This window comes from Calypte anna, chromosome 1, assembly GCF_003957555.1.
Source record: "Calypte anna isolate BGI_N300 chromosome 1, bCalAnn1_v1.p, whole genome shotgun sequence".
NCBI classification, from domain to species: Eukaryota; Metazoa; Chordata; class Aves; order Apodiformes; family Trochilidae; genus Calypte; species Calypte anna.
Window position 1 is genome coordinate 88,355,552 of NC_044244.1, and position 27,460 is coordinate 88,383,011.

Genomic DNA, 27,460 nt, shown 5'->3' on the forward strand with positions numbered 1-27,460 from the left:
CTACTTGAAAGGAGGCTGTAGCTAGGTGAGGTGGGGGTTGGTCTCTTCTCTCAAGTAACAAGCAACAGAACAAAAGTAAATGGCCTCAAGTAGTCCCAGGGGAGGTTTTAAATTGGATGTTAGGAAAAATTTCGTCCCTGAAGGGCTTGTCAGGCACTGGAACAGGCTGCCCAGGGAAGCATTTGAGTCACCGTCCCTATTTAAAAGACGCATATTTAAAAGATGCACCGTATTTAAAAGATGCATAGATGTGGTGCTTAGAGACATTGTTCAGTGGTGGATTGGCAGTGCTGGGCAAACAGTTGGACTTAAAGACCTTAAAGTTTAAAATAGGGGTTAGGAAGCAAGACCCGAGGCCACTTTGTGAACAAGGAAGGAGAAAGCCAGTCCCAAGCACGATATTTGAGTAGCTGGCTGCCTCCACACAACCTCCCCTGCCCTCTGGCTTGCTATTGTCTGCTGGCAGCTCTCCGTAGGAGGCTGCTGATGGAGCAGTGGCAGAGCTGTCTCTGGAGGGGGGCTCGAGTGAGGATACCGAGAGGCACTTGGAGGGTGCAGGGGAAAGTTATGCCGTTTTTACAGGGGACAGTACTGGCGAAAGCTCTAAAGGCTATGCAAAAGTATTAAAAAAGAAAAAAAAGCGCAAGCACACTAGGTCGGTGCTGGGTTGATGACGGGAATAGGCGCCCAGCGGGACCTCAGCTTGCGGTGCTGGAAAAAGCCCCTCGCCGGGGCTGCCGGACCCTGCCCGCCAGAGTCCCACCGGACCTGGCCGCCTGAGCCGCATCCCTTTGCCCCGGGGAGCCCCGAAACCCGCCGAAGCGGGGCGCAGGGAAGCCGAGAAAGGGAGGTTTACGCCTTGTCCCCTCCTCTGCTCGCTCCTCCCGTGGCTGGACAGCCGGCGGGGCGCAGGGCTGGGCGAGCGAGCGTCTCCCACCTCCCTCTCCGGCTCCGCCGCCGCATCCCCGCCGCAGCGGAAGCCGCACCCCCGCCTCCGGGGCCGTTCGGGCTCAGCCCCCCGGCGCATCCCGCCCCCACTGTGCCCCTGATTGGTGCCGGCGGCCTCAGCTCCCCCCCTCCCGCCCTGCGCCCTGCTCCCCCGTCCCATCCCGTCGCGCCGCCATGAACCCGCTCTTCGGCCCCAACCTCTTTCCTCCTGCCGCAGGAGCAGCAGGGGCTGCCGGGTTCCGAGCTGCCGCCGCCGCCCTCCCCGCGGCCCGCCGAGCCCCTTGGGGGGGACCTGGGCGCCCCGCCGACCGCCGGCCCCTTCCCGGCGCCCCCCGCCGCCATGGCCCTCCGCAACGACTTGGGCTCCAACATCAGCGTCCTGAAGACGCTGAACCTGCGGTTCCGATGCTTCCTGGCCAAGGTCCACGAGTTGGAGCGGCGCAACCGGCAGCTGGAGAAGCAGCTGCAGCAGGCGCTGGAGGAGGGGGGGAGCCGGGGCCGCGGACCCCCGCGCCGCGACCAGGCGGTGCAGACCGGCTTCGTTGGCCCCATCCGCACCCTGGGTCTGGGGCTTGGCCTGGGGCTGGGTCCGACCCGGGCGCTGGGTTCCCCCGGCTGCCGCCCCGGCGCCCCCTCACAGCTGCCTCCTCCCTTCCCGACCGCTTCCCGCTTCATGCCCGGCACCATCTGGTCCTTCTCGCAAGCCCGGCGGCTGGGTCCAGGACCGGAGACTACCCTAGTGCAGGGACCGGGCGTCTCTTGGGTGCACCCAGACGGGGTGGGAGTGCAGATCGACACCATCACCCCGGAGATCCGGGCCCTCTACAACGTGCTGGCCAAGGTGAAGAGGGAGCGCGACGAATACAAGCGCAGGTGAGAAGGGGCGACGGGAGCGAGGCGCCCCCGAGGGACCACAGGCATCGGTGGGGAGACTACAGGGCTCTTCCTGGCAGTGTCGGTACGGGAGGAGCGGGTGGTGGGGAAAGGCAGACCTGGCAATGCGTGGTGAGGTTTTAAGGCAAAAAACATGGACCCCTAAGAGCTTTTGTCTACGCCCGGATTCTCCTCGCTTGCCTCTTGATGTTTGAACTCTCTGGGGATGCTTGCTGTGCCTTCGTCGATCTTATCAACCCATCGCGAGAGGCTAGGAATGCCTTTCCTAGCGGGGAAGAAATAACGTGACTCCAGGAGCTGGTGTTTTAAATGGTCTGGGGGGGGGAGGGGGGTGGATCTGGAAACACTCGGGAAGGAAGAGCAGCTAGTAAGTAGGTGAAGAAGGTGAATGGGCAACAGTGAGCGGGTTTAAACTGGAAAAGACTGCTGAGAGGAGGAGGGTGCTCTGTATATGTAGGAAGGTGCCGAGAAGCCCCTCAGCAGGGTGGTTGGCTCCCCCAGACCCTTTCCCTTCCCAGCACTCTCCCAGTCAGTGTCTCAGCAGCAGCGAGCTCTGCGGGAGCACCCCACTCCTTTTCCCACTCCTCACAGTCTTTCCTGTCGACCCAAAATAGCTGCGGTTAGGCATGTGCCTTGGAGAAGGGCGAAACAGAATGCAAAGCTAGTATCTTGGCTGGTTCTTCTTTCCTGTGCGGGGCTCTTGGGTAGCGCCGGCAGCACTTTTGTTTCAATCCGGTTTCCGAGGCTGTTCTCAGCTCTGCACGTAGGATGAGATCAGGCAGCGGGGCTGTTGTCGCTGGATCAGATCGCAGGGCCAGTCAAAGCCGTCAGTGGTGACTCACACTACCTGTTTTTTGTTTGGTTGTTTGGTTGGTTGGTTTTTTGTGGAAGAAAAGTCACTTCCTGATGCTTTAGAAGGACTTGGTAACAGCCTAACTGGTCCTGACCCAAAGGAGTGAAATGGGGTGTGCTGCCTACAGTGATGCTGTGATGCTGACCTCTGCTTTGCAGCCATGGGCTCTGGTGCCAAGACCAAGGCTGGGGGGGATCCAAGACAACAGCTCATGTCTTTGGCTTTATAAGGCTTTGGCTGAGCAGACTTGCCTGTAGGATACTCTGGAGGCACTAAGCAAGGCACATGAAAGGAAGAGTTGTTATCTCTTCTTTCCCACCAGTTGCCACATGTGCCTATAGTTATTATTAAGCCAGGTGCTGGGCTCCTTCTCCAGGGGTGAGAAGCTGTCCTAGCCTTGAGTTTCAGGTAGTGGGGAGAATGCTTGACTCTCACCCATACAAAGCAAGTCAGCCAGCACCGGGTTGGGTTTTTTGTTGTTGCTGCTGAAACTTTAGGGTAAAGGAGAGCTCTTTGGGGTTGTCCCACTCTGGCAAAGTGGGTTTTGAGGAAAGCTATGAGGGGGGAGACGTGACAAAGGGAGCAGGGGGGCTAGTGGGAAGCAGGGGGGGCACCATGAGTTGCTGCGGGCCCAATGTTGTTGGTCGGGATCTATTTTTGGACTGTGTTTACCAGGAGCTGGGGGAAAGCAGACCCACCCCCAGACACTTTCCAACACTGGTAACTTTCTAATGGGTGCAGCCAGGTCCTGGACAGGGGGATCCTATTTCTACACCCTTCTCTGTGCTGAGGCCTGATGCTGACATCTCTCAGGAGCAGAGATGACCTGTCTGGCTCTGATCTGCTGGCAGGCTCTAATCTGCAGTGGAGACATTATGGCCAGAGTCATCCCTTCGCCACCTGCCCAGGGGCAGAGGAACAAGACCATGTTAACACAGGACTATCCATGGCTTAGGTGCTCGAACTTGTGCTTTCTTCAGGGCAGCATTGGCCACCATGCACCTGTTGGAGCAATGCAGCAAGAGGAGCTTCTTTCTGGATAGGTAGGGCCTGAAATTCAAGTCTGGGATCTAGGAGGGGAGCAGGGGGCAATAAGAAGGGAAAAAAAGAGATGCAGCAGCAGCCGAGGCTCTCAGGAGCAGCACTTGTGGGGAGCAGATGGAGACAAGGTAGGTGGCCTGGAGAGGGAAAAGGTGCCTGTGAGTATCGTTCAGAGCCACCAAGCACTGGGGATCTGAATGTCTCGTCAGGTTTGTGCTGTCCACTGTATTTATATTCTCATGTAGTTTTAATCTTGGATGCTGTGAGCACATACTGGAGATAATCAGGTGAGTAATGTTATGGCACAGCATGCTAGGATGACAGAATGGTTTAGACCGGAAGGGACACTTAAAGCTTATCTAGTCTATCTCCTTGCTGTGGGTAGTGATACCACAGCCTAGTGATACCCTCCCTTTTACTAGACCAGGTTGCTCAGAGCTCCATCCAACCTAACCTTGAGCATTTCCAGGGAGAGGGCGTCCACAACTTCTCTGAGCAACATGTACCTGTGTCTCTACACCTTCCCTTAGGTCCAGTCTAAACCTAGGCTCATTCAGTCTAAAACATTTCCCCCTGTCTTGTCAGTACAGGCCCAGTAAGAAGTCTTTCTCCATCCTTCTTATAAGCCCCTTTATAAATTGAAGGGCTGCAAGAAGGTCTTCTGTTGTTTTAATTGCCCTCCAAGGAGATGCACCAAACTGCAGAGCATTCATTTTTAAGGTGAAGCTCAAATGTGGCAAAAGAAGAATGTGCAACTTCCGGCCCTGAACAACCAGAAGGATGACCCACAGCACCAGCATGCCTTAACTGTGCAGCACAGGGTGAAGCACTCAAGTTCCTTTTGCAGTGAACAGGGTTTTTAAAGATGTAGAGGACTGTTCATTTTACTGTGGGAGGGCTCACCTGTAGCTGGCAAGGAGATGGCTGAGTCTGTCTGCAACTGGGACTCTCCTGCCCTCGCTTCCTGCTTTCTCCTCTCTTCCAGCCTTTGTGCAGATTGCTGCCTTGCAGGAAGAATGTGCCTCACCCCTTGTCATGCACCGGTGGCCCTGGGGTCGTGTGGGGCAGCCTTGCTCACAGCCAACAGCGACCTGGCAGTAGCTATGGGTGACACTGGGCTGCGGGTGCAGTGCTGCAGGCAGGTTATTATTAGGAGTGGTGCATTGCAGGAGAGAGCAGAGAGGAAGGAGCCAGACGGAGGCAAGCGGGAAAGACGTTTTGAGAGGATGGGCGTGCGGATCTGTCACTTGCATTGTTGCCTCCTGCCTTTAAGTCGGTGTTTATCTGATCTATCCTCATCTTCCATAGCACCGGAATGAAATGGATTCTTCCAAGGATTTGCAGCTAGAGAAGGGCTGTGCTGAGAAAGATGCTGAATTTTTTTTCTTACAGTGGAAGGCGTTTTTCTCCCTGGGGAAGGAGGCCTTGTTTGAACGGTCCCATATAAGGGCAATTCTATCTTTTAACTTACTCCTTCCCTCCTTCCCTCTCTCTTTGTTCCCTCTTCCCCCTTTTGACTCCTCTTCTGTAGCTGCAGGATGGAGCCAACAACACCATGAGGACTGCATGCTTTCTCCTTGCTGAGTAAAGAGCAATGTTCCCAGCCTTAAGAACACAGAAATTCTTTGCCCAGGACTTTCACACATCATCAGATCATTGGTACCCTGAGATAACAAGCGTGAAGACTTTTCAAATCCTCTGGTCTCCTAGACCCTTAGACCCTAGGATTTATTTCTCAGACTTGGTGTGAGAGGAGAGTGATTTTTCACATCCATCATGCAGGGTAACAGTGCCTGTCTTAGTGCTTGCAAATATTAAATAGAAGCCAGAGATCACAGCACCAGGCAGGGCCCAGCTCTGGTTACTCTCCCAGAGAAATCTTGCTTTCTCAGAGAAATCTGTCTCTCCCAGAAAACCAGGAGCCAGATAAGAATGCAGCAGCCCTGCCCCTGTACCGCACCACAGTGTATGCCAACCCATCTGCTTTATGGGATAGTTATTTAGCAAAGAGCAGTACAGCCTGGGTGGCCTCCCAACAGACCATGGACTGGGCCAACACTGCCAGCAATGGCCCAAGATGATGATCTCATTCAGTGAAATGTAATACAATAATTGCTTGGTGATGTGTCTTTGTATAGCAATGCCGGGCACCCTTGCCTTTTGCAAAGCTGTAGGGCCAATACAATCCCACCGGCCAGCCTGGTACTAATATGGAATAATCCGCCCTGCTTCTTTTAAGATGAAACAGTATTCTGTAATCCAACCTGTTACACAGCAGTACAGGCAAGGAGACTTCTGCCCCTGCCTGGATAGCACACTCCAGCCCAGCACTGTAAAGAGACCCAGCACTTTACTTTTGCGTTGGTGAAGGCAGAAAAGCAGCCCTTCGTGTTGATGCACACCACAGCCACTCATGCTACAAGGTGGATTGGTATTGGATTTGGTTCTGAACTTCAGCACTGCAGACACACAAATGTGGTCACAAATATGATGCAGATGGGGGCAGCTCTGCAACATCTGCAGGCTGGTTACTGAGTGTTGGAGATGAGCTAATGTGACCCAATGCCAAGGGGCTCAGGGGTTGATAGAGAGGTGGATGGGCTGTGTTGCACCGTGGACCAGCCCTGGTGTGGCAGGGCATGCAGAAGCAGCTGTCACGTGGAGCCTGTGGTTGGTGTCCCCAAATCCCCTCCTCGTAATGATGGGTGGAAACAAGCGGGCGATGCATTCTTGGCAAGTTTCTTTGTCCTGCTTCCAGTGCTGTCATCACCCCTTGGATAGCTTTGGGCTGAGCAGCTGCTGCTCCCTCCTCTCCGAGGCCAGGCCACTGGGATCTGACTGGTGCATTTGTCTCCCTAGATGGGAAGAGGAGTATACAGTACGTGTTCCAGCCTTCAGGACCGAGTTGACTGAGCTGCCAGGAGGTGAGCATCGCTGCCTGCCCCCTCCCCCTGCACCCCAGCTGCCCTATGTTGATGCTGATTTGCACATCTCCCTCTGCCCGGAGCAGGAAGCCCAGGAAGCTGAAGCCTGCCAGGAGGAGCTGGCCATGAAGGTGGAGCAGCTCAAGGCAGAGCTTGTTGTCTTCAAGGGACTGATGAGCAATGTGGAGTCCCTAACTTCTCCCTGACCAGAAGCAGTGCCCTACCCTAGTGGGTGGGGCTGAGGAGAAAAGCAGTTCCTTGGTGGGATTCAGCACAGATTTGGTCTAGGGTGCAGTCTTGCAGCATAAGGTGGGGGGAGCGTGGGGGGCTCTCATCTCTGTTTGCCTTGCTTAATCTTTCTTGGGTTTCCCCCCTCCTATGGTGCTGTGGATTTCAGAACATCACAGAGCTGGACACCAAGATCCAGGAGAAGGCCATGAAGGTGGACATGGACATCTGCCGGCGCATTGACATCACTGCCAAGCTGTGTGACGTGGCACAGCAGCGGAACTGTGAGGACATGATTAAGATGTTTCAGGTGGAGAAGTGCCTGCTGCTGGCTCCAGGCTCACCACTGGCTCTGGGAGGGAGATCCTGAAGGAGGTAGAAGAGACAACACCAGCCCCTGCTATGGGAGACCCTTGGTCACCGTATCCCTCTCTCCTTGTGGTCCCTTGCTCTCTGTCTCTGGAGGACCAGGCAAAAGGGCACAGAGAGGAGGTGAAAAAGCTCCAAATGTTTCTTTGGGCATCAGAAGTCCCCTCAGCCTTTTGCTGACCTGTTTCTGCTGAGCCTGGGATCCCGCAGTGGTAGGGAAGCAGCTGCAGGAGGGAGACAATTTACTTGAGTGTCTGTCTCTAACTCCATCTCTCTCCTTCCCCTTCCCCTCTCCGTCATCTTCTCTCTGTCTCCCTCTGTCTCTGTCTCTTTTCTCTTTCTGAATGTTGCTGCCCTTTCTGTCTTGCACTCTTTGTCCCCACAGAAGCAACTGGTTAGTTCCATTCAATTGGGAAAGTGTAAAATTTTAAACTTCTATAAATAAGGTCGGACTGTAATATTGACACATTTCACCTTTTTCAGACTCTGTCTTTTTTTTTTCTTGTTTCTGTCACTGTGTTTCTCCATCACTGTGTTCCCCTGTCTCTGGACCAGGGTGGTGGGTGACTTGAGTGTTTCTCCAGTAAAACCACATTGTTTTTTCTCATCAGACTCATAGATTCCATTTTTAGTTGCTTAGTTTTAGTTTAGAAAATGCTAAAAACCATTATTTTATCCATGCACCACTTTAACCTGATCATAATGAGCCCATCTCTCTCTCTTTTTCCTTTTTCCTTTTTCTTTTCCTTTTTCTTTTTCCTTTTTTCTTTTTCCTTTTTTCTTTTCCTTTCTTCTTTTTCCTTTCTTCTTTTTCCTTTCTCCTTTCTCCTTTTCTTTTCCTTTTCCCTTTCTCCTTTCTCCTTTTTCCTTTTTCTTTTCCTCCTTCCTCCTTCCTCCTTCCTCCTTCCTCCTTCCTCCTCCTCCTTCCTCCTTCCTCCTTCCTCCTTCCTCCTTCCTCCTTCCTCCTTCCTCCTTCCTCCTTCCTCCTTCCTCCTTCCTCTCCTTCCTCCCTTCCTCCTTCCTCCTTCCTCCTTCCTCCTTCCTCCTTCCTCCTTCCTCCTTCCTCCTTCCTCCTTCCTCCTTCCATATACCTTCCTCCTTCCTCCTTCCTCCTTCCTCCTTCCCTCCTTCCTACCTTCCTCCTTCCTCCTTCCTCCTTCCTCCTCTCCCCTTCCTCCTTCCTCCTTCCTCCTTCCTCCTTCCTCCTTCCTCCTTCCTCCTTCCTCCTTCCTCCTTCTTCCTTCTTCCTTCTTCCTTCTTCCTTCTTCCTTCCTCCTTCTTCTTCTTCCTTCTTCCCCTGCCTTTCTGTCCCTCCACCATTCCTTTCTCCTCCATCTCCTCCCAACCACCTGCTCCCAACCTCGGACCCGGCCTCGTTTCTGTAGTCTCTGCACTTGTCTCCCGTTAAGGTCCCAGCCTCGGTGGGGCGGAAGCGGGAGCGCAAGCAGGTCAGTGATGAAGACACCTCCCTGTCAGAGAGCGATGCCTCCCGAAAACCTGAAGAGGAGGAGGAGGACGAGACCACGGCCATGAGTATCAACGAGGAAATGCAGAGGATGCTGAACCAGCTGTGAGTGCAGCTGCTCTGCACCTCTGCCTCCAAGCATTGAGCAAGGCTCCAGCCCCAAGCTCTCTGCCAGCACCCAAGATGGGGAGGGCAGGGATGGGCTGCGTCTCCCCTTTCTGGGAGAGGGCAAGATGGGAGGTGCTGCCACGAGGTGCTTATGCCCTGTGTTCTGCAGTGTGGTGGGACTGCTCCCCAGGACACCTGTGTGCCATGGGTGGGAGCTGGCCCAGCTCTCCTCCACTTTCCTTCTTTCCTGCTTTTTTGGGAGCTACTGTAGAATTTGCCAGAGCTCCTGACTGTCAGGCCATCCTCTTCTCCACCAGCTGTTGGGTTTGGGCACAGTTGAGCTCACCCTGACCAGACCTCCTGAGAGCTGTGGCCCTGCTGCAGCAGGGGAAAGACTTTCATCACTAACACGTCCCCCTGCCTGCTCTCTTCTGCTGGGGTGTGCCTGCTGGCTGTTGACATGCTGTTCCCTTTCCCCCAGGAGGGAATATGACTTTGAGGATGACTGTGACAGCCTCACGTGGGAGGAGACAGAAGAAACACTGCTCCTCTGGGAGGACTTCTCTGGATACGCCATTGCAGCCGCAGAGGTGCAGGGGGAGGTAACGGTGGTGTCAGATCCCCTCGAGGATCCAGCCCTGGGTTGGGGCACTCGGCCTGAGCCTAGGAAGATGCTCCCTCAGAGACCAGACTTCAGCCCCTCCATCCCTTGCAGGCCTGTACAGAAGCTTCCCTCCAACCATCCCTATGTAAATATGTTACTGCATCCTTGCCAAAGGTCTTCTTGTTATGACAGACCAAGATCCTCTAGCTTGAAAGGCATGATGAGGGAGCAGCTCTTACTCATGGAGAGAGGCACCTTTTTCAGCTACAGCCCTTCCAGAAGAGTAGACCTCCTCTGGCTGGTCTGGGCTCAGCTTTGGTGATCCTTTATTTGGTTTTTCTAGCCCCCTGCCCACTGTGCAGCAACACTGCCCAAACAGACACCTCAATGTCTGGTGAATGCCCTCACCATCCTACATCTTCAGCCTTCAGCAGTCCCCTGGGCATGTGTTGTGCTTGGGGATGACTTGTGCCTTCAAAAGGTTCTGTGCATTGCTGGGCTTGTTCTGGGATGATGTGCTCAATGCCCATGTGTGTCGAGTCTTGGGTCTTTCTACCCAGTGGTTGGCAGGACTGACTTGGGCCTTCTTATACTACACTGCTTATGGTTCTTTCTCTTTTCCCAGTGCTGTCAGTTCTGTCTCTGATTTTTCTCTCTCTTGCCTTTGACTCCTCATGGTGGACATCTTCCTGCCTCTAAATATGCTGTCTGCTCTCTCTAACAGCAGGATGACAGCCTGGAAAAGGTGATCAAGGACACAGAGTCGCTTTTCAAGAGCCGTGAAAAGGAGTACCAGGAAACCATTGACCAAATAGAGGTGAAGAAGAAGTGGGGAGGACATGGCACAGAAGGGGGTGAAATGGGGTAGTGGGTCCCTGGGGGAAGGAAGCACCATGCTGGAGCAGGTAGTTGGTGATGGAGGGGAAGCAGCCTTGGGTCTGGGTTGCCCCGTGCCCTAGGCTTATCTCTGCACCATTTTCCTTGTGGCAGCTGGAGCTGGCCACAGCCAAAAATGACATGAACCGGCACCTGCACGAGTACATGGAAATGTGCAGCATGAAGCGAGGCTTGGATGTGCAGATGGAGACTTGCCGGAGGCTCATCACCCAGTCTGGGGACAGGTGAACTTCAGCAGAAGGGCTGGGATACCCAGGCAAGGACTGGAGCCAGGGAGGGTGTAAGTGGAAGCTGAACCACAGGACAGTACTCCTGCCCTGCCTTGGTGTGACCTGGAGAGCAGTTTCCAGAGGCTGTTGAACTCAAGGTGACACACATTATGGCGCCCCCTCTGCAGAAGGTGGGCTGAACACAGGAGTCAGTTTTGACAGATGAAGCTGAACATTGCATATGGAGAGATGATTGTGTAAGAATAATATCATACAGGTCCCCACTGGCATTTGGAGCCAGGGTGGCTCCAGGATGAGGACCTCTGTGATAGGGTTTCATTGACCCCTAGCCTTGCATGCCTTGGAAGAGTTGTGCTCTGGGCAGGCTCCTCTGGCATTTTACCCATCCCTGCTTCATGCTCTGAACCTCTCAGCTGGTGTCCTCTAGGACACCCTCCCCAGCACCCAAGAATTCCTGTGGACCCATGTGTGCCCAGGGAAGAGAGAGAGAGGGGCACTTCAACGTCTTTACCTCCTTGCTCTGGTGCTTCCTGCCCACACCATACCAGGTCCTTTCCCTCTCCCTGGGCACTGCTGTGTGACCACTGCCCTTTTCTCTGCAGAAAGTCTCCTGCCTTCACCCCGACCTCCAACAGCGAGTCAGCCCCGAACGAGGAGAGCGAGGAGTCAGACCGCGACCCCCCCAGTGATGCTTCCATCAGATAATGAGGGGAGGCCCCACTCCCTCAGACCCCCTTCCTGGCATGGGGGTGCCTGAGCTGCACCTGGGAGAGACTGTCAGGGATGTGGAGCCAACGGTAAACATCTATTGCCCAGGCTCGCTCCCGTTTTGGGGTGCTTGGCAGATCCCACAGCCCCCACCACCGATATCACGCCAATGGGAATAGCTAGATAGACCTGAGGGCCCTCACTGGGGCCGCTCAGCTTCCAGCCCCTTCTCTATTCCCTTTCCCTGCTTTGGTTAAACTGTGGTTCGGGCAGGGAGGCACCAAACCTGCCATGGTGGCGTTCTCCAGGACCTGTCCCCAGGGCCCCCCAGACCCACCTCCTCCGTCCTCTGTCCTGGTACGCTTGACCTGCCCCCTGTCCTCCCTGCACCATGTGGAGCCAAACAAGAGCTGTACCTCCCTGCAAACTGGACCTGACACTGGTGCCAACTGGACCGAGCCTGGGGCTCTCTCTGTCCTTGCTGCTGGTTGGGTGCTTGGCTGGTCCCTGTGCCACGCCGGGCACCCCAAGACCCCTCCTCTGGGTTGGGGACTGAGTCCCGCTCACTGTGCACTTTGCTTTACCGTGTGCCGGCGGTGCGCTGGCGTCTGTGTTACGGGGGCAAGGGGTCATTAAATGGGACAATTTCCTTTTCTACAGCTTCCTTGGGTGTGAGCTCTCCCTCTGCTGCTGCGGTTACCACATGGCTGGAGGTGGGGTGTGTCCTCTGCCAAAGCCCACATCAGTGGGCACCTCCCATGGGATACTCCCATCCCTTGGGTGCGCCAGAGGGGAGTGGCATGTGGGACAGCAGGGAGATCCCTGTTCTGGGAGCCACTGGCACTGGGCAGGCCCTGTGAAGAACCAGTGCTGTGTAGTTGCCTTGTTCTTAACTTGAGGTATCATCAGTGCTGAGGCTGAGACACTGGAAAGGGAGCTGAACATGCCTCGTGACTTGCTGGCTGTCCTCCCCTGGTGCCTGATCTCCTCTGCCATACCAGGGCATCTTCTTGGCTGCCCTCAGTCCCACGTCCTACCTTGGCTGTGGGTGTCCCTTTGTCCCACCATCTCTTGCAGCATTTTCCTGGCTGGTTGTTGCATGGGCTCCTCCCTGGATGGGAGGCTGGGGCCCAGCAGGGTGGCAGGAGGGGGCAGTCTGTCTGCTGAGAAGGCAGGTGAAGCTTCACAGAAAAATACTTCTCACAGAAGGTCCTAGAGGGAAGAGAAAATAGATTGTGGTAGCGTTTTTGGATCATCCAAAAGGTAAGGTAGGTAAAATGGGGTCTGGAGCTCGCAGCAGTTTCTCTCAGCAGTAGGTTTGGCATGGGGCGCTGACACCGCCGTGCACTTCAGCCACGAGCGCCTGTGCATCCGCAAACCACGGGGTCGGCGTTTGGGCAGGATGAGCCCAGACCTCTGCCTCTGCCTGCCAGGCGTGCTGGGGCTTGTGTTGGTGTTTCTAGCATGGGCCAAGCTGGCTGGTTGGAGGCGGTGGGGAGGAGAGGCCCTACAAATGGCAGAAAGCAGCAGCCAAGGAAGGGAACCTCCAGGTCAGGGAGCAGGGAAACGGCAGTTCTTGGGTTTCTTCAGCTGCTGGTCTGCTGTGGCTGGGCTCTGAATTGTGAGTGCCCCTCATGGGGAAGCCAGGAGGGTGTTTCAGGGGAGCAGCGGGGTGCTGGGTGTGCTCCCCCAACCCTGGGGGGCTGTGTGGGTGGATGGGAAGTGTGTGCCTCCGTGCCTGCCTGCATCAAAGCCTTCATCATGGAACTCGCCTCCCGGCTGCCTTGCCCAACTGCTTTCCTTTCTTTATTTTTTCTTCCTAGCAGAGCAAAAGCCAGAGAGGAAATATATTAATCTCTGCCTTTTTCTTTCGAGTGATGGTTTCTTGCATTCAGTAGCTCAGGGATCACTTTCTGTCCTGCCTGGAAGCTCTTCTGATTGATGCAAATCTTCTTACCTGAACATGTCTTTGCAATGTTTTCTACCCTTTCTCTGGTGCAACTCTCTGTGAGTGGCTGGCTAAGTATGGCTTATGGCTTGCATATCATGGCCTCGATACTGCTTAAGAAACCCACAGGACTGTAAAGCATGTATGCTGAGAAACTTCAAGCATGAAGCACTGAAGGACCAACATCTCTGCCTTGAGCAGTCGTTGCCCAAAGGAGCAGCTGGTGCTGCCAGATGTCTGTATAACAGGACTTGTGGGGACCCTAGTCCCACCCTGCTTGTCAGAATTTCGTTTGCAGTGAAACTGAGATCTTTCCCACCTATACATGCAAGATGCTGTCCTGAGGTGAGCTGTATCACTAGAAGTAGGCTCTGTTCCCCCAGCACTGTGACAGCCCCTGACATCTTACTGGCAGGACACACGGTGCTGAGCCTTTGCCTCTGTCATTTCTCAGCATGGAAAGCACAGCCCAAGGCTTACAGTGTTGGACCATCTCCCCTGCAGTCTGCCTGTCCATCAGTGGTGATGCCACATCTTTGATGCTGGAGATGTGGAATCTTCTATCTAATCTTCTGTGTGGGCTCCTTTCTGTTCTTTGGGGACTATCTAGCCTGCTTTTCTCCACCATGAATACTGCTGGGAACTGTGATGTGTAGAACTGTTCAGCACTGTGTTTCCTATTACATTCCTTTTCCAGGACCTTCTTGGCAGTGTCTGCTCAAGAAGCAATATCAGAAGAAACTGTCAAGTGAAAAGCAGGTCTTGGCTGCTTGATCTTTCTAAACACCTGCTGGTCAGTATTGATCGCAAGGGGAATAATCACATACTCATTTTACCCTTAGATTCTGTCCTATTCAAAAATCTTTGGCCTAAACTTTCTGGTTGCAGGGTTCAGGTTCAGTTTACCCATGGGTGGAGGGGGTCTTTTTCTTATTCTTCACCCTGATGACAGGTTGATTAAATTAATTTTGGAGGGGAGCATGTGAGTTACTCTTTTCAGCTGACCATGCTCCCTCATAAACATGTTGTAGATGAGCCTGGTGTGGTCCTAGTGCACTAGAGGAGAGCTTGGCATGTCCGGTCTCACTTAATGTCCATGCATTAATGGGAATGTTTATTGTCCAATTACAGTCCAGGCATGAATGCATCTTACTGGGTAGGGTCCTGTGAACTTGGCAGTCCCTCTATCATCATCCAGCTCAGGACTTTTCAGAGGTGGATGCTGTCTGGTAACCTCCATGAACATCTTTCTAAGAACATCTTTTTTTAGGATCATGCCTCTCTGATTTTACAGTGAGGTCCTTCCATTGAATATTTAGGCACAGTGGTTCATTTTCTCTACCCTAAATGCTGGTGGAAACTTATTTGGGTGATCTGGAAATCTGCTAGTTATTGCTCTGATTGCTCCTTTCCCAACAATTGGACTGCTGCATCTAGGTGAGGATAGGCACAACTTTTATATTAGTAGAGAGGGTGGCACAAAAAACCCCAAAAACCTTGAGGAAAGAGCTCTACCTGGCCTGGAACAGACACATTTGTGAGCATCTTGCTGCACTGAGGGACACAATCAGCCTGCCAGCTGCAGTGAGACACAGTTCTCTGCTGTGGTCACTGTGTTCCACGCTCCCTGTGCCAAGATCAGCCTCTTGGCAAGGGATTACAGCAGGCAGTGCCAGGCATTTTGCAGATGTGAGCTCTGGCTCCCAGCTGAATGCCTCCCATTCTGTAGTATACAAAGTGGCCTCCTCTGCCCCTTCCCTAGGACTCACCTGAAAGGTGAGATGTGATCCTCAGAGACCCTGTCTGGCAAGGTAGCTCTGAGACCACTGTGTTTCTTGATGAAGACTACCAGATTTTCTTAGAGAGGTGGTGGGTAACGTCATCTTCCTTGCACCTCACCACATGCATGTGGTATGTTCTTACTTGCTCTAGAGAGGCTTCGGTCAATCTAGTCACCGAGTAGCTCACATCTTTTTCTCTCTGTTATGCAAGCCCACTCATTCCTGGATTCCACCTAGTTTAGATTGTATCTCAGAACTAGAGGAGTCTGAATTCTCTGTCCATCCAAAGTCCTGTATTTTCCACCCAGCAACCTTCTCTGAAGGTTTAGTCACCTGGCTATACAGCTTGGATTTTTGAGTTAGCTTTTCCCAATTTCAGGATCCCTTAAATGGTCCTAAATGCAGTACTGACAGCCTTTGCTAGAGCAGCTTTTGATTCTCTGATAACCTGTTTATCTTGTTTCTTAGCTGAGAGGTAGGAGAGATCAAAACTGCATAAAAAGTTATTCTTCTTTCTAGATTTTATCTGGGAGATTGGCCTCATACCTCTGCTACAGAAGTTTTGTTTGTTGTTGAGGGGCCCATACTTTTTATATGTTTATGGTTGTAGCTATCACAGGTGCCTGTGGTAGAGTGTCTCGGAACTTTTATGTGATGGTCAAGTATGTCAGGTATTCTGGTTATTGGTAACAAACCTCCTTTTGAGAGGAGAGGTTAGACTTAACACAGGACAGAATGGAGTGCTGTCTCCTGGATAATGGATGGACAGGCTTCTGAAAATATCTGACAAGACCCTATACATGCTGATTAATTCTGGAAGCAATAGTAAAACAGCATGAAGAGCTGAATGGGCTACAGATAGCTTTAGGGAAGCCCAGTCACCATTGAAAATCTTCCAGTGGCTGTATGAGATCATGAGAGGTGTTTTAAGTTTGAATTTTCTAAATTCTTGTGCCACTTTCTTTTGAGACAGGAACAAGGAGAGGATACTGTAGGCTCTCTTGCAGAGGCTGGGTAGAGGTTTCATAGCTACAAGACCTGAGAAGGTACTAAGATAACACTGGAAAAGGAGCTCAAGTAGCCACCAAAAGGCATCATGATCAAGCTGAACCAGTATTCTGACAGAAGGGAAGAGGCAGCATTTTCAGCTTCAACAGCAGACTGCATCTGGGCAAAGTGCAAGAGGAAACAGAAATTCTCAGATTAGGAAGAAATGTTGTTAATTGATAGTTCCAGTCTAACCCACTGGGTAAGACAGGTGGAACAGGCAAGAGCCTAGTTTTATATACCCCTGATGATTTGTTTTGTAAGTACCTCTCTGCTCTGGATGAAACTCATGTTGTCAAGGGAGATTTTGGCTGGAAATACTTAAGAATATGCTGTTTTGTGGAAGGTTTCTTATAAGTTTACAAATTATGACTGCCCAAGTAAAGCTATAATTTTAGATGTCCTTACAACAGATGAAGACTGATGGTTGCCTAAGAACAAGGGATCAACTGAGAAACAAATCAAGACATCACCTAGGATAAAAATGCCATAGCAGAGACCTGCATGGTATAACAGCCTTTTATTACAGTGAAATAGTGTAGAGCAATTATTTAAGAAGTGTGATTAAGTGGGAGATCTTTGGAAAGAAGAGAGCTGTTCCAATTATCAAAAAAAAAAAAAAAAAAAAAGTGGTTAAGTACACAAGAAGGTAGCTTTCAGTAAACTCCTTCCCTGAATAAGCACCCATGTGACAGTAGTACTTGAAAATAAGTATAAATTTTTAACAATAAAGCCTGATCTTAATTAGTAAAATAGACCTTTTAACAACTACAGCAACTGTGGGTCAGGGAAAAGGTATATCTAGAAAAAAAAAAATCCAGCTGTATAAAAAAGATTTAGCTTCTCATATCACCTCAAAAAATAATAATAGCTGGATATCTGAGAAAACAAGTTATAGCTATACTTAAGGAAAAAAACCCTCAATCTTAGCAGTAATATAAGCCCTTATAAAATGGTAAAAAAAATAAATAAAAATGGGGCAAAAAAGGAGAAGTACTCACCAGATATATATGTATGTTCCGCATTTGGAAAAAGCAGAGTATGATCAGAAGGGAATGATAAAGCACTTTCCAGGCCATTAGCAAGACAGAAGGATCCTAGACAAGATCTTCTCAGAATAAACACTTCTGTATTTCCAAGCACAGACAATCTAGAGCATGCTAACGTGGAGAGGTGCGCAGGGTGCCCTAGCAGTGAGCAACCCATCACACAAAGCCTGGGAAATTAAAAAAACAACAAACACAACTAAAAAAACAAAAAGCAAACCAACCCACAGTGCTGTCACTTAATTCCTGCAAATGGTGTTTTGGAAAGTGTTTTGACCTCAGTGGCTATACAAAAGCATCGGCTGCCAAAGTCTGTTGTTTGCTGATGTAAAAATTAAATGCATTGGGGAATATATTTGAAAAAGACTAGGTAGAGGGGTGGGCAAATGACGTCAATACTCTGACATGCTGCGTATGAAAACCAATGAGAAACCAGTGGGAGAGGGAGGAGGGTAGAAATCATGAAGGAAAAAAATCTGCACAGATTTATGGAGGGACAAGGAACTGTAAAACAAAACTCATACTGTTTTTGATACATAGAAATTATATAAACTCTCAAAAGGAGTACATATCTCAGTAAAAAGTGACAAGAGGCATTAAAATATTTTTAAATAGAGTCAGAATATAGGTTCTGTTTCCATACATATATAGCTGATATTTAAGCTATGCATAGATACATCTAAGAGCAAAAAATGCTAGTGACTATCTCTGGGACAACAGGAGGGCTAAAAAGACTCAGAGAGAAGGGCCTACAGGTAACCTCCTGTGAATTCTCAGGCAGATGCTGAACGTGATAGCATCTTTTATTTTTGTGTGACATTGGTGTGCTTTGCCTGGCTTTGCACTGCAAGTTGGAGTAGATGGAGAAGAGACTCCTAACTATGATTCCAGGCTGTAAAAAAAAAAAAAAAAAAAAAAAAGTTTTGAGAATGAAAAGTCTAGTTGGTTTTCTCCTTTAAAAAGTATTTTTGCCCAGTGCCTAAAGTGACTTTGTGATGATGGTCTAGCTAGAAGATTAGTCCATCTGAGAAAAGCATACTGGGAGCCTGAAGAGAAGGGGAAGCTGGAGGCTATGTGCATTTGGTGAGATTTCTGTGTCTGCTTTGGGTCCAGTGCCTAAACCAATACCCATCGAAGTAAGTAAAAAGCTGGAGACTACAGAGGTTAGAAACAACCTATTTTTTTTTCTGGCCCAGGACTCAGAGCGATCCAACAAAGAGTTGATTGTCTGTTGGGTGGAGAGTTGGGCAATATTACAGGAGTGCTTTGGGGCCTGCAGTGTCAGAGCTGTCCCCCCCCCCTTACATGTATTACTTCTCATTTAGCACCCTTGAATTCTACCCACCATTTTAATAACCCAGTCATTTGGTTACAATACTCTTCTGCACCTTTCCACTGAAAGGCTGATTCAGTGCTGAGTGCCCTGCATAATTTTTTGCATAATCAAACTTCAGCACCTCAGCTGCTCTGAAAGTGTTGAATGAAAACTACCCTGGGGCATACACTGACCACTTGCACCTTCTTCCTCCGTCCCTGCCAGCCTTGCCACCACCTTTCAGCCTGGAGAGGATGAGTCTTCCCCCTCCTGCCACAGTTTAGGTTTCTTGAAAGGTTTTGCCAGCATGTCTTACTAAATCAAATTGCTTTTCATTACATGGGGGGCTGATATGAGCAGTACATTACTTACAGCACAGGTACTTGTTGATCCATCTGAGACCATCTGAGTCTGGCTCCTGATACTAATGACTTGCTACATGTTCTCAGGTCCTGGTGCTTGGTTTGCAACAGTGGTTTTGTCTCATAGCTGCTGAGGAACATCAATTTTCAGAAAATCCCCCAAAAGCTCCTCTCATAGCAAAACATTAGGTTTACTTCTCTGCCATGGTCTTAGCTTCCCTAATCACTCCCACACCATCTTACGGCTTCTTAGCAACATTTTTGTCTCCAAGATGCATTTGAAAAAGGTATTTATGCTACAGTTTCATTTGTCACATAGTTTCTTAAAAATCTACCTTTTTGAGGCTCTTAGGTTTAATTCGCTTGTATTCAAGCTTTTCTTCTATTCATTTGACTACAGATTCAGCTTTTTGACAGCTGCCTTTTCAAATCCTAAGCCGTAAAGTATAACCCACTACTACTGTTCCTTCTAGGAATATTTAGTGAATAACTCCCTCAAGAAGATGACACTTCTATAGTAAGAAGATAGGTGAAGGCAATACACATTCAGCTCAGAAGAGCAAGTAACAACTTACTTGTTTTTGCAGTGTGTATGCATGGAGTACATTTGCCCAAATGTAGGCAAGTTGTCTTTGATGTAATATCAGTTTTCTGTGAGTACTGCTGGTGTTCATGGGAGTATTTACATACCCTGTCATTAACTTGCATTTTGTGAATGGCATCTGTTACCAAGGAGTTCAGAAAGTTATCACTTCAGATGTTTGTTTTATACAACTGTCCAGTATATGTCTTGTGTCTTAGCCTTTCCTATCAGAGACCTGTATCTCCTCTTCCTTACACAGATTGTGTTGATTGCTTTACTCAAAGACTCCCTTTTTTACTGTGCTTATACAGTCACCATTTCCTTGTATTTTGGTGGTGTGATTTTTTTTCAAGCAAGCTTAATTACTTTCCACATCTGCTCAAGATGATTTTCTCTACATGGCATCTCCCTTAACACTGAAGTCACATGTTTACATCTTGAAAAGATGATGGTCTGAGGACAACTCGCCATTTCTCAGGGGAGTAATGCATGCATGGTAGCAAGTGCAAATGCCAGTGAAGTTAATTATTATTAAATGCCAATGGAGTTATTTTATGAAATAACTTCTCTAAATATTCAAAGTTGCCATAAAAGGGAATTTCCCATAACAGCACTGCTAATTACCACACCATAGCATCACTTGAATTTCCTCTGTCATAAAAAAGAAAACAACTGCAGCTTGCTACCCCTAGAAATGGTTGGCTGGAGAGCTTTGTGTCAGCACAGCCCTGGCAAAGGAGTGAACCCCTATTCTCAGGTACATCTCTCTCCCATGAGGACCCAGAACAGCAAGCCCTGGTGCCTGCCTAGTCAAGGAAGGCAGAGTCAAACCTTTGGCTAGGATCATTGTCTTTGTATACCTTCCCCATGCAAGGTAGTCATAAATCAGGGTGGATCCTACCTTATCACAGGGACTCTTAAGAGACAATTTTTCCTGGTAGAGTAGCATGATGTCTTTTTATTTCCTTTGTCAATCAGGAGCCTCTTTCTGCCTGAGCACCTGCCTTCCCTGACCATTTCTATTAATTTTCCTTTGAAAAGCTTGAAGAGCAAACCTAGAGCTCCCCTATTTATGAGAAAACTCTTCTCCAGAGAGTTGTCACAACAGATGTCCTGTCTTTATCCCAATGACATCCACAGTCATATAGGTAAAGTTCTCAAGTTGACAAAAAAACAAAACAAAAACCCCAAACCAAAACCAAACCAAACCAAATATGTATTTTTAGGATAGAGTTGCAGTTCCCAGAGAGGCTGGCTACTGAGGTAGCTCTTCCATCTGCCCGGAGGGACCTTGCTGTGGTGCCATCTGCAGGCACACTGGATGCAAAAAGAGGATTTAGGAGAGATGACCTTTTTCAGGAGCTTACGCGAGAGAGGACAACCAAGCCCTGCAGGCAGTCCAAAGGCTGCATGATTTGTTTGCCATGCTCACTCTCCCTGTTTCCACACAAGAGCAACCATGTTTTAAATTCTATGATTCCTGGCTTGTCTCACCTAGACACCATATCATTTTTCCAAGAACTTAAAGCGAGACTGTAAACTGGTTGAAATAGTATTTAAAAACAATGAACCTTTATCTGCAACATTCCCAGCAATTGTTGGTCTGAGAGCACATACTCTTCCTCCACTCCCCCGCCCCCTCCCAGCCTGTATGAATTTGCTCCACAGCAATTTGACTGCATGTTGAATAGAACTTTTTCTTGTTAAGTAAGAGTTCTTTGCCCTAGGTGAATTTTCAGGCAGCCTTGCCTCGTTCAGAAAACATAAGGCTTTTTAGAGGAAAAAAGATACTTCTTAAAACATTCCTACTTCAAACATAGTTCAAAATACCTTTGGTTTACGTGGGAAAACAGGCACACACACGCCAAGGTGTTTCAGTAGTCTCTGCACTGCTAGATTACCGGGCAAGGCATTTGCTGGCACACACACAAGTAAGAGGGACAGCCATTCAAGGCACCCAAGCACAGCAATCGAGGACAGGATGGGACCAACCCAAGGCATTTGTAATCCTGGCAGGCCTGCAGGCTACACCTCTCCCCAGCAGAAAACCAACTCCACAGGAGGGCTGACTCCACTTATCCAGCATCAGGCAGCTCCCATTTAACTCCAGAGTTACCTAAAGCTCCTGCAGGGACATTGGTGGGGCAAGCCAGGTATTGCTGTTTTCCATGGGCTAACAAGCTGCTCAGAGTCCCACCTTCTATCCAGAGGCAGGTTATTCAACTTTTTTCTCTTTTGCAAAGCAACTTTGAGTCATTGCCCTCTGGTCGAGTAAACATTGAATTTTTACAGTGCAACCGCTGGAGATAAACAGCTCCAGGAAACTATGTCCAACATACCTTGATCCTGGGAGCTTATATCCTTCATCTTAAGTCCTTGCTCCAGACCAGGGTCTAAAGCAGGTGGGGTTCAGACATCAGCTCCAACTCTACCTGCCAGGGAGAGAACAATGCATCACCTCTAGGACAGTGGCTAAACACAGCAGGCCTGTACAGTGCATTGCTTATCTACACCAGCACTCATTGATCATAGAAGGCTCAGCCCCTGCCTGACAGCGTTCACGCTTCCAGGAGGTAACACAGTCCTGACAGAGAACTGACACTCACCTTGCAGAGATTTGCTGCTCAGCAGCTTAACTGCAACTGCCCCTCCTTCTGCACAGAATTAAGCCAGAATTAAGACTTAGCTACCACCATGGTAACACTGTCCTCCAACACGTCCCTAGGCAGCCATTTCCTCAGGGGAAAATTCTTAAAAATCAATTAAAACCAATAATTAAAAACCAATTCTTTATAAGTGAAAGCAAACCAAAATTGTTCTTTGCAACATTTATACTAAGGCTGCAGAAGGGACTAATCATGTCAGTTTCTTGTGCCCCTTTGCCAAACCAGATGCAAAAAAGTCATCTGCTCAGCACTTTATTCTGCATACACCCATCAGACAAGCAAATCTAGCAAGCCAGAAAGTGGATGGAGCAACAGAACTGCCCTCCCTTCCACCACACCTTATTCTGGCTCACAGATAGGAGTCTTACCTGTGGCACATGTAGCTCACCAGTCTGCATACCACAGCTGCACTCACAGCATGCAACACTTATTCAGGTATCCCAGGACTGCACCCAACCTGTGCATGCTCCAAGTTGTCCAAACGTGGCTTATTACCCACCCCATTTCCCACTGACAGACAGACACAGCATTTCAGATGGTGATCACTTTTATTGATGTAAGGTGGTACACAAACAGATCAGTTTCTATCAGCCTCTCCACCTCCCCCAGGCTCGGGGAGAAGTTGGAGGAGTGGGGGAGACAAGGGAACAGAACTGGCCTCTCACTGCAAGGATGCAGAGCTAAGCGGTGGTGAAGAAGGGCAGGGGCTCCAACAAAAGAGAGACCTGCTTCCTAGGCAGCAGGGGGGCTGTGTGCTTGGCTCACTCCTTGGATGCCATGTGGACCATCAAGTCCACAACACGGTTGCTGTAACCATACTCATTATCGTACCTGGGGACAGAAACACAAGTGCTGTCAGGACTGACTCATTTATTTTATTTTCTTCCTCTGTTGTTCCTGCTCCCTTGCCCCATCCCACACAGCTGAACCAGGCAGCTACACCATTTAAGTGAAGGAGGCAGGAAGTATCCCACACAAATAAGGAAGAGAGAGGGCTATATTCATTTTAGGTAAGTAATCTCACTCTACTGAGACTTCCTTTTATAATGTTGGAGCCACCCTACTCAGCAGGGGGCTGTCTCACCATGCACTGCCAACCTGGCAATGGTTAGCTGCAGTCTATCACTTGTCTGTGACAACCCAGTGGTGCCCTTGCGTCTCCCCCATTACCCCCCCAGGCTGTGCCTACCAGGAAACCAGCTTGACGAAATGGTCATTAAGTGCAATGCCAGCACCCGCATCAAAGGTGGAGGAATGGCTGTCACCATTGAAGTCGCAGGAGACGACCTGAAATACAGAAAATTTTAACATGCATGGTTACCAACAGCCTTAACCAGAAGTGCCCAGATCAAGACACCAGTAAGGATGTGCCTGCCACAGAAATGAAGCAATCACCAAAAACCACAAGCCAACAATACTAGGCATTGCCTACCTGGTCCTCTGTGTATGCCAGGATGCCCTTCAGGGGCCCATCAGCAGCAGCTTTCACTACCCTCTTAATGTCATCATACTTGGCCTGAGAAGAGAGGTTCATTTAAGACAGTCAGATGGCAATTCACACAAAATGTCTTCTTGGGGTTGGGGGGAAAGGAAGCAACACATGTCAGCAGTCATGCATGGCTGGTGCTATTTTCACCAAGATCAAATCTTCTTAGGTGAGAGATCAATGCAGAGAAGATAACACTAGGCAAGAGGAGTTTAGAAGAAGCAGGGAAGATCTGGAGGCTGTTAGGGCCTCGTCCACAAGAACTTACTGGTTTTCCAGACGGCAGGTCAGGTCCACAACAGAGACATTGGGGGTTGGCACACGGAAAGCCATTCCAGTAAGTTTCCTATGAGAGCAGAGAGTCAGCCAAGAATAGCACTCCGCACCCCTCTGCCAAACCCTCTATTCTGCTAGGGACAGGCCAGGAACAGCTATGCACCAGTTGCCACCTCCTGACACCCAAGGAGGCACACCACTTACCCATTGAGCTCGGGATGACTTTTCCCACAGCCTTAGCAGCCCCAGTAGACGCTGGGATTATGTTCTGAGCAGCACCTCTGCCATCTCTCCACAGCTTGCCAGAGGGCCCATCCACAGTCTTCTGTGTGGCTGTGATGGCATGGACAGTAGTCTGGAGAAAGACATAACAGCAATGAGAACACAGCAGATACTCTGCAGAAAATGCATCCCAGAGGACTCAAGGAGTAAAAATGCTTTTCCTCTCACATGAGAAGATAGAGCAGCCTCCTGAGCACCAAGCTCCAGACCTACCATAAGACCTTCCACAATGACAAAGTTGTCATGGATGACCTTGGCCAAGGGTGCCAGGCAGTTAGTAGTGCAAGAGGCATTGCTGGAAAAGAGAAAAGTTCTATCAGTCACAGGCAATGCCTCTGCAGATGTGAAATGAGACCCCACAGAGCTGGTCAGAGCTCCAGGTTAGAAAGCATCTCCCTCTCTCCTTACCTGACAATTTTCAGAGACTTGTCATACTTCTCATGGTTGACACCCATCACAAACATGGGAGCATCAGCTGAGGGGGCAGAGATGATAACACGCTTAGCACCGCCCTTCAGGTGAGCCTGGAAAAACGGGGTCAGTTAACTTGGAATCCTTCCAACAGGTCACTTTTTCAGACAATCTCTCCACCCTCCCAGCCTCACATCGAGCAACCCTGTATATGGTGATATGCCATACAAGCAGGCACAGCAGTTTCCTTCCTCCCATATGTGACTGTGGCATACTCACCCAGCCTCTCCATGGTGGTGAAGACACCAGTAGACTCCACAACATATTCAGCACCAGCATCTGCCCACTTGATGTTGCTGGGGTCACGCCTGAGAAGGGATGAAATTGTAAGAGCTGCTTTGCAAAAAACCTGCTTTCATCCTCCAAAGGAGAAAGGGATACTTACTCCTGGAAGATAGTAATAGCATTCCCATTAATCACGAGTTTCCCATTCTCAGCCTTGACAGTGCCCCGGAAGTGACCATGAGTAGAGTCATATTTGAACATGTAAACCTAACACGGGGAAAAAAGGAGGAAGGTTAAGCACGCTGGCTACCATCTACCCGACCCTTGCTCTGCTTTTGCCACAGTCCCAGCTTCCCACCTCTGCACTGACCTTGTCCAACCACTACCCTGTACTTGCCTCTGCCAAACCTCCCAGCCCCGTGCCCATAGCACACACCAGGTTTTCCTGGGAAGCTACTAGAACAGAGCCAGAAGAGCTCTACTCCGAAGAGGCCTGAAGGGGGCACTGCAAGGCAGCTCACCATGTAGTTCAGATCAATGAAGGATCGTTGATGGCCACCACTTGGACTTTGCCAGAGAGGACGGCAGCCCGGGTGACCAGGCGGCCCGATGCGGCCAAATCTGGGGAGAGAGAGACATGGGTAAGGAGGAGCCAACTGAGAACTTGCCAGGCTGGGCAGAGAGCGCTGCCTTTCCTCGGAAGCATCCGCCGCTCCCTGCCCAGCGGGGTGGGAGGGCACAGTGTCCAAAGGCCGAAGCACCTCAGTTAGAGATTAAGAGAGACCCTCACACAGGAAAGGTCAAGCCGCTAAATTTACTGAAGGCCGCGGGGATCCGGTTTACTCCTCAGACCGGCGGCACAAGGTCACATCCCCCGGGCCGCCACTGACACACGATCCATCGGGCAACCCTTTATATGGGGTCTGCAGCCCGCCGGTGGGGTACAGGGATCCCCCCGCGGGGTTCCCGGGACCGGCGGGCTGCAGCCTAGCTTCCGTGGTGAGTCACCCCGAATCTGCAGGGGGGAAGTGACTCAGCAACCCGACCTACCCCAGCCTCTCAATCCAGTATGGGGGCTACGCTTGGAGCGGGATCAGCAGAACACAGAAACATCCCTCCTCTTCCCCCCCCCCCCCCAAAAAAAAAATCGCCCCGCGCCCTTGAGGCGACCTTGCTCTCCCTCACTCCCCCGGCCCCGCCCGGAGCCGAAGCCCAGCCCCCACACTCACCCGTTGACTCCGACTTTCCACCATCTTTGCCTCTTCGGGATGTTCCTGCTGGCAGAAAACGCCGGTGAGCTGCCCGCACCGCCCGCTGGTAACCGGCCACCGCCCCCGGCAACGGCGCCTCGCCTAACCACCCCGGGCACCGTTAACGTATCGCCCACCACCGGAGCGGAGCAGTCGTGGGCGAACGCACGCATTCTAAACCCGCCCCTCCCCCCCGGTAATCTGTCCCATCCCCCCCCTCCCGCCGCCGTCTCATCGCTCCCCTCCCCCACCTACCCCACTCCCCCTCAGGCAACATGCCCCCTCTCGCCCCCTCCCCCATTCCTCACCGCCCCCTCTCACTCCGCCCCTGCCGCCTCCATCTTGCGGCGCACCGTTCAGCACCACCTTTGTGCCTGCCGGCCACGCGGCCCCGCTCCGCCAGGGAGCTGCAGCCCGGCTCTCTCACTCCAGCCGGCCGACCCGCCCGCACACTCACTCACCCGCCCACCGGTATCGGCTCCCGGATAGGGAGCTGTGAAGGGATTCCCCCAATCGCCTCTCCCACCCCCTGCGCATCTCCTCCTCCGCCCCCAGCCCGTTACCTGCTGCCTCTATGCCTCCCTGGCGCTCAGTGAGAAGGTGGCGCAGAGCAGCTCCGCTGCCCTTTATAGACGCGGAGGGGGGAGGACTGGGTTCCACCCCACCGGGCCGGCGTCGAATGGGAGCGCAGGGGCCGGCCCGGGCTACGTGCGCCTGTGTTGTGGGTGCGGCTGCCTGGGTCTTGTGCCCCCCCCCCCCGGCTCCGTTAACAAAGGCCCCGTGGCGGGCGTTGGGGCGGGGGTGGGGTCAACTGCTTAGGTCCTCGCGGGAGGGCGGATGCGCGGAGCACGTTCCCTCCGAGCCACCCATGGCGTGGTGAGAGATGGCCCGGTTTTGGAGGGAGCCGGCTCCTCACCGTGAGGTGGGAAAGTGTCCCTAGAGAGGGGACGGGTGACTGGGTCTCAACCTGGGAAGGTGGGCAGGGCCCCCGATTGATGGCCAGAGAGATGCTGCCATTCCGGGGCTCGCTGCTGCCAGTGCCCCCGGGAGCGGCGTGCACTGTTTTCACCTGGTGTCAAAAGAGAAATCTACGCTCTGGATGCAGCCCGTGCCCCTCTCCCAGCCCACCCTGCCCCCCTAGCATGGAAGCGAGGGCAAAGGGGGCTGCAGAGATGCTGGAGTGAGAATACCTGAAGGGAGTAATGGGTCCCCAAGCATCTCCCAGTCTCATCAGCACAGAGAGGCAACAGGTGCTGTCTGGGAGCTCTACACTCTCCACCCCTCCTGCTAAGGACCCCTCGACTGTCTTTGCCTCCCGGCGTTGGTTTAAGCCGGCATGCTCCGGATGGAACCTCCAGCCCGGTTGCTTCCTCCTCGGCAGGCCATACGCCGCAGCGTGAGCACCATCTTAATGAGGCACTGCGGCACTACTGCTACCCGCGGGACGTGACGG

General features: G+C 51.2%; 2 protein-coding genes and 1 long non-coding RNA gene across 3 annotated transcripts; 1 reads left to right on the plus strand and 2 right to left on the minus strand.

Annotated features, from left to right (window-relative positions):
• The first annotated feature begins 1,122 nt into the window (after nucleotides 1-1,122).
• On the plus strand, nucleotides 1,123-11,926 carry IFFO1 (intermediate filament family orphan 1). Its single transcript, XM_030447122.1, is given in 10 exon segments — nucleotides 1,123-1,149; nucleotides 1,151-1,821; nucleotides 6,596-6,620; nucleotides 6,699-6,842; nucleotides 7,058-7,198; nucleotides 8,667-8,827; nucleotides 9,312-9,432; nucleotides 10,159-10,251; nucleotides 10,425-10,555; nucleotides 11,164-11,926. Coding segments are annotated over 10 exon segments (1,617 nt in total). The 3' UTR covers nucleotides 11,267-11,926.
• Nucleotides 11,927-16,393: 4,467 nt separating this feature from the next.
• LOC115598030 lies at nucleotides 16,394-21,825 on the minus strand. The gene is made up of 4 exons (XR_003987338.1): nucleotides 21,691-21,825; nucleotides 18,779-18,895; nucleotides 17,047-17,261; nucleotides 16,394-16,639 (listed from the first exon to the last, which is right to left on the minus strand). It is a non-coding gene; the product is annotated as an uncharacterized LOC115598030 (long non-coding RNA).
• Nucleotides 21,826-22,546: 721 nt separating this feature from the next.
• On the minus strand, nucleotides 22,547-25,296 carry GAPDH (glyceraldehyde-3-phosphate dehydrogenase). Its single transcript, XM_030447135.1, is given in 10 exon segments — nucleotides 22,547-22,848; nucleotides 23,207-23,304; nucleotides 23,450-23,533; nucleotides 23,768-23,849; nucleotides 23,980-24,134; nucleotides 24,275-24,356; nucleotides 24,470-24,585; nucleotides 24,738-24,840; nucleotides 24,918-25,024; nucleotides 25,279-25,296. Coding segments are annotated over 10 exon segments (900 nt in total). The 5' UTR covers nucleotides 25,282-25,296; the 3' UTR covers nucleotides 22,547-22,778.
• Nucleotides 25,297-27,460: the final 2,164 nt, after the last annotated feature.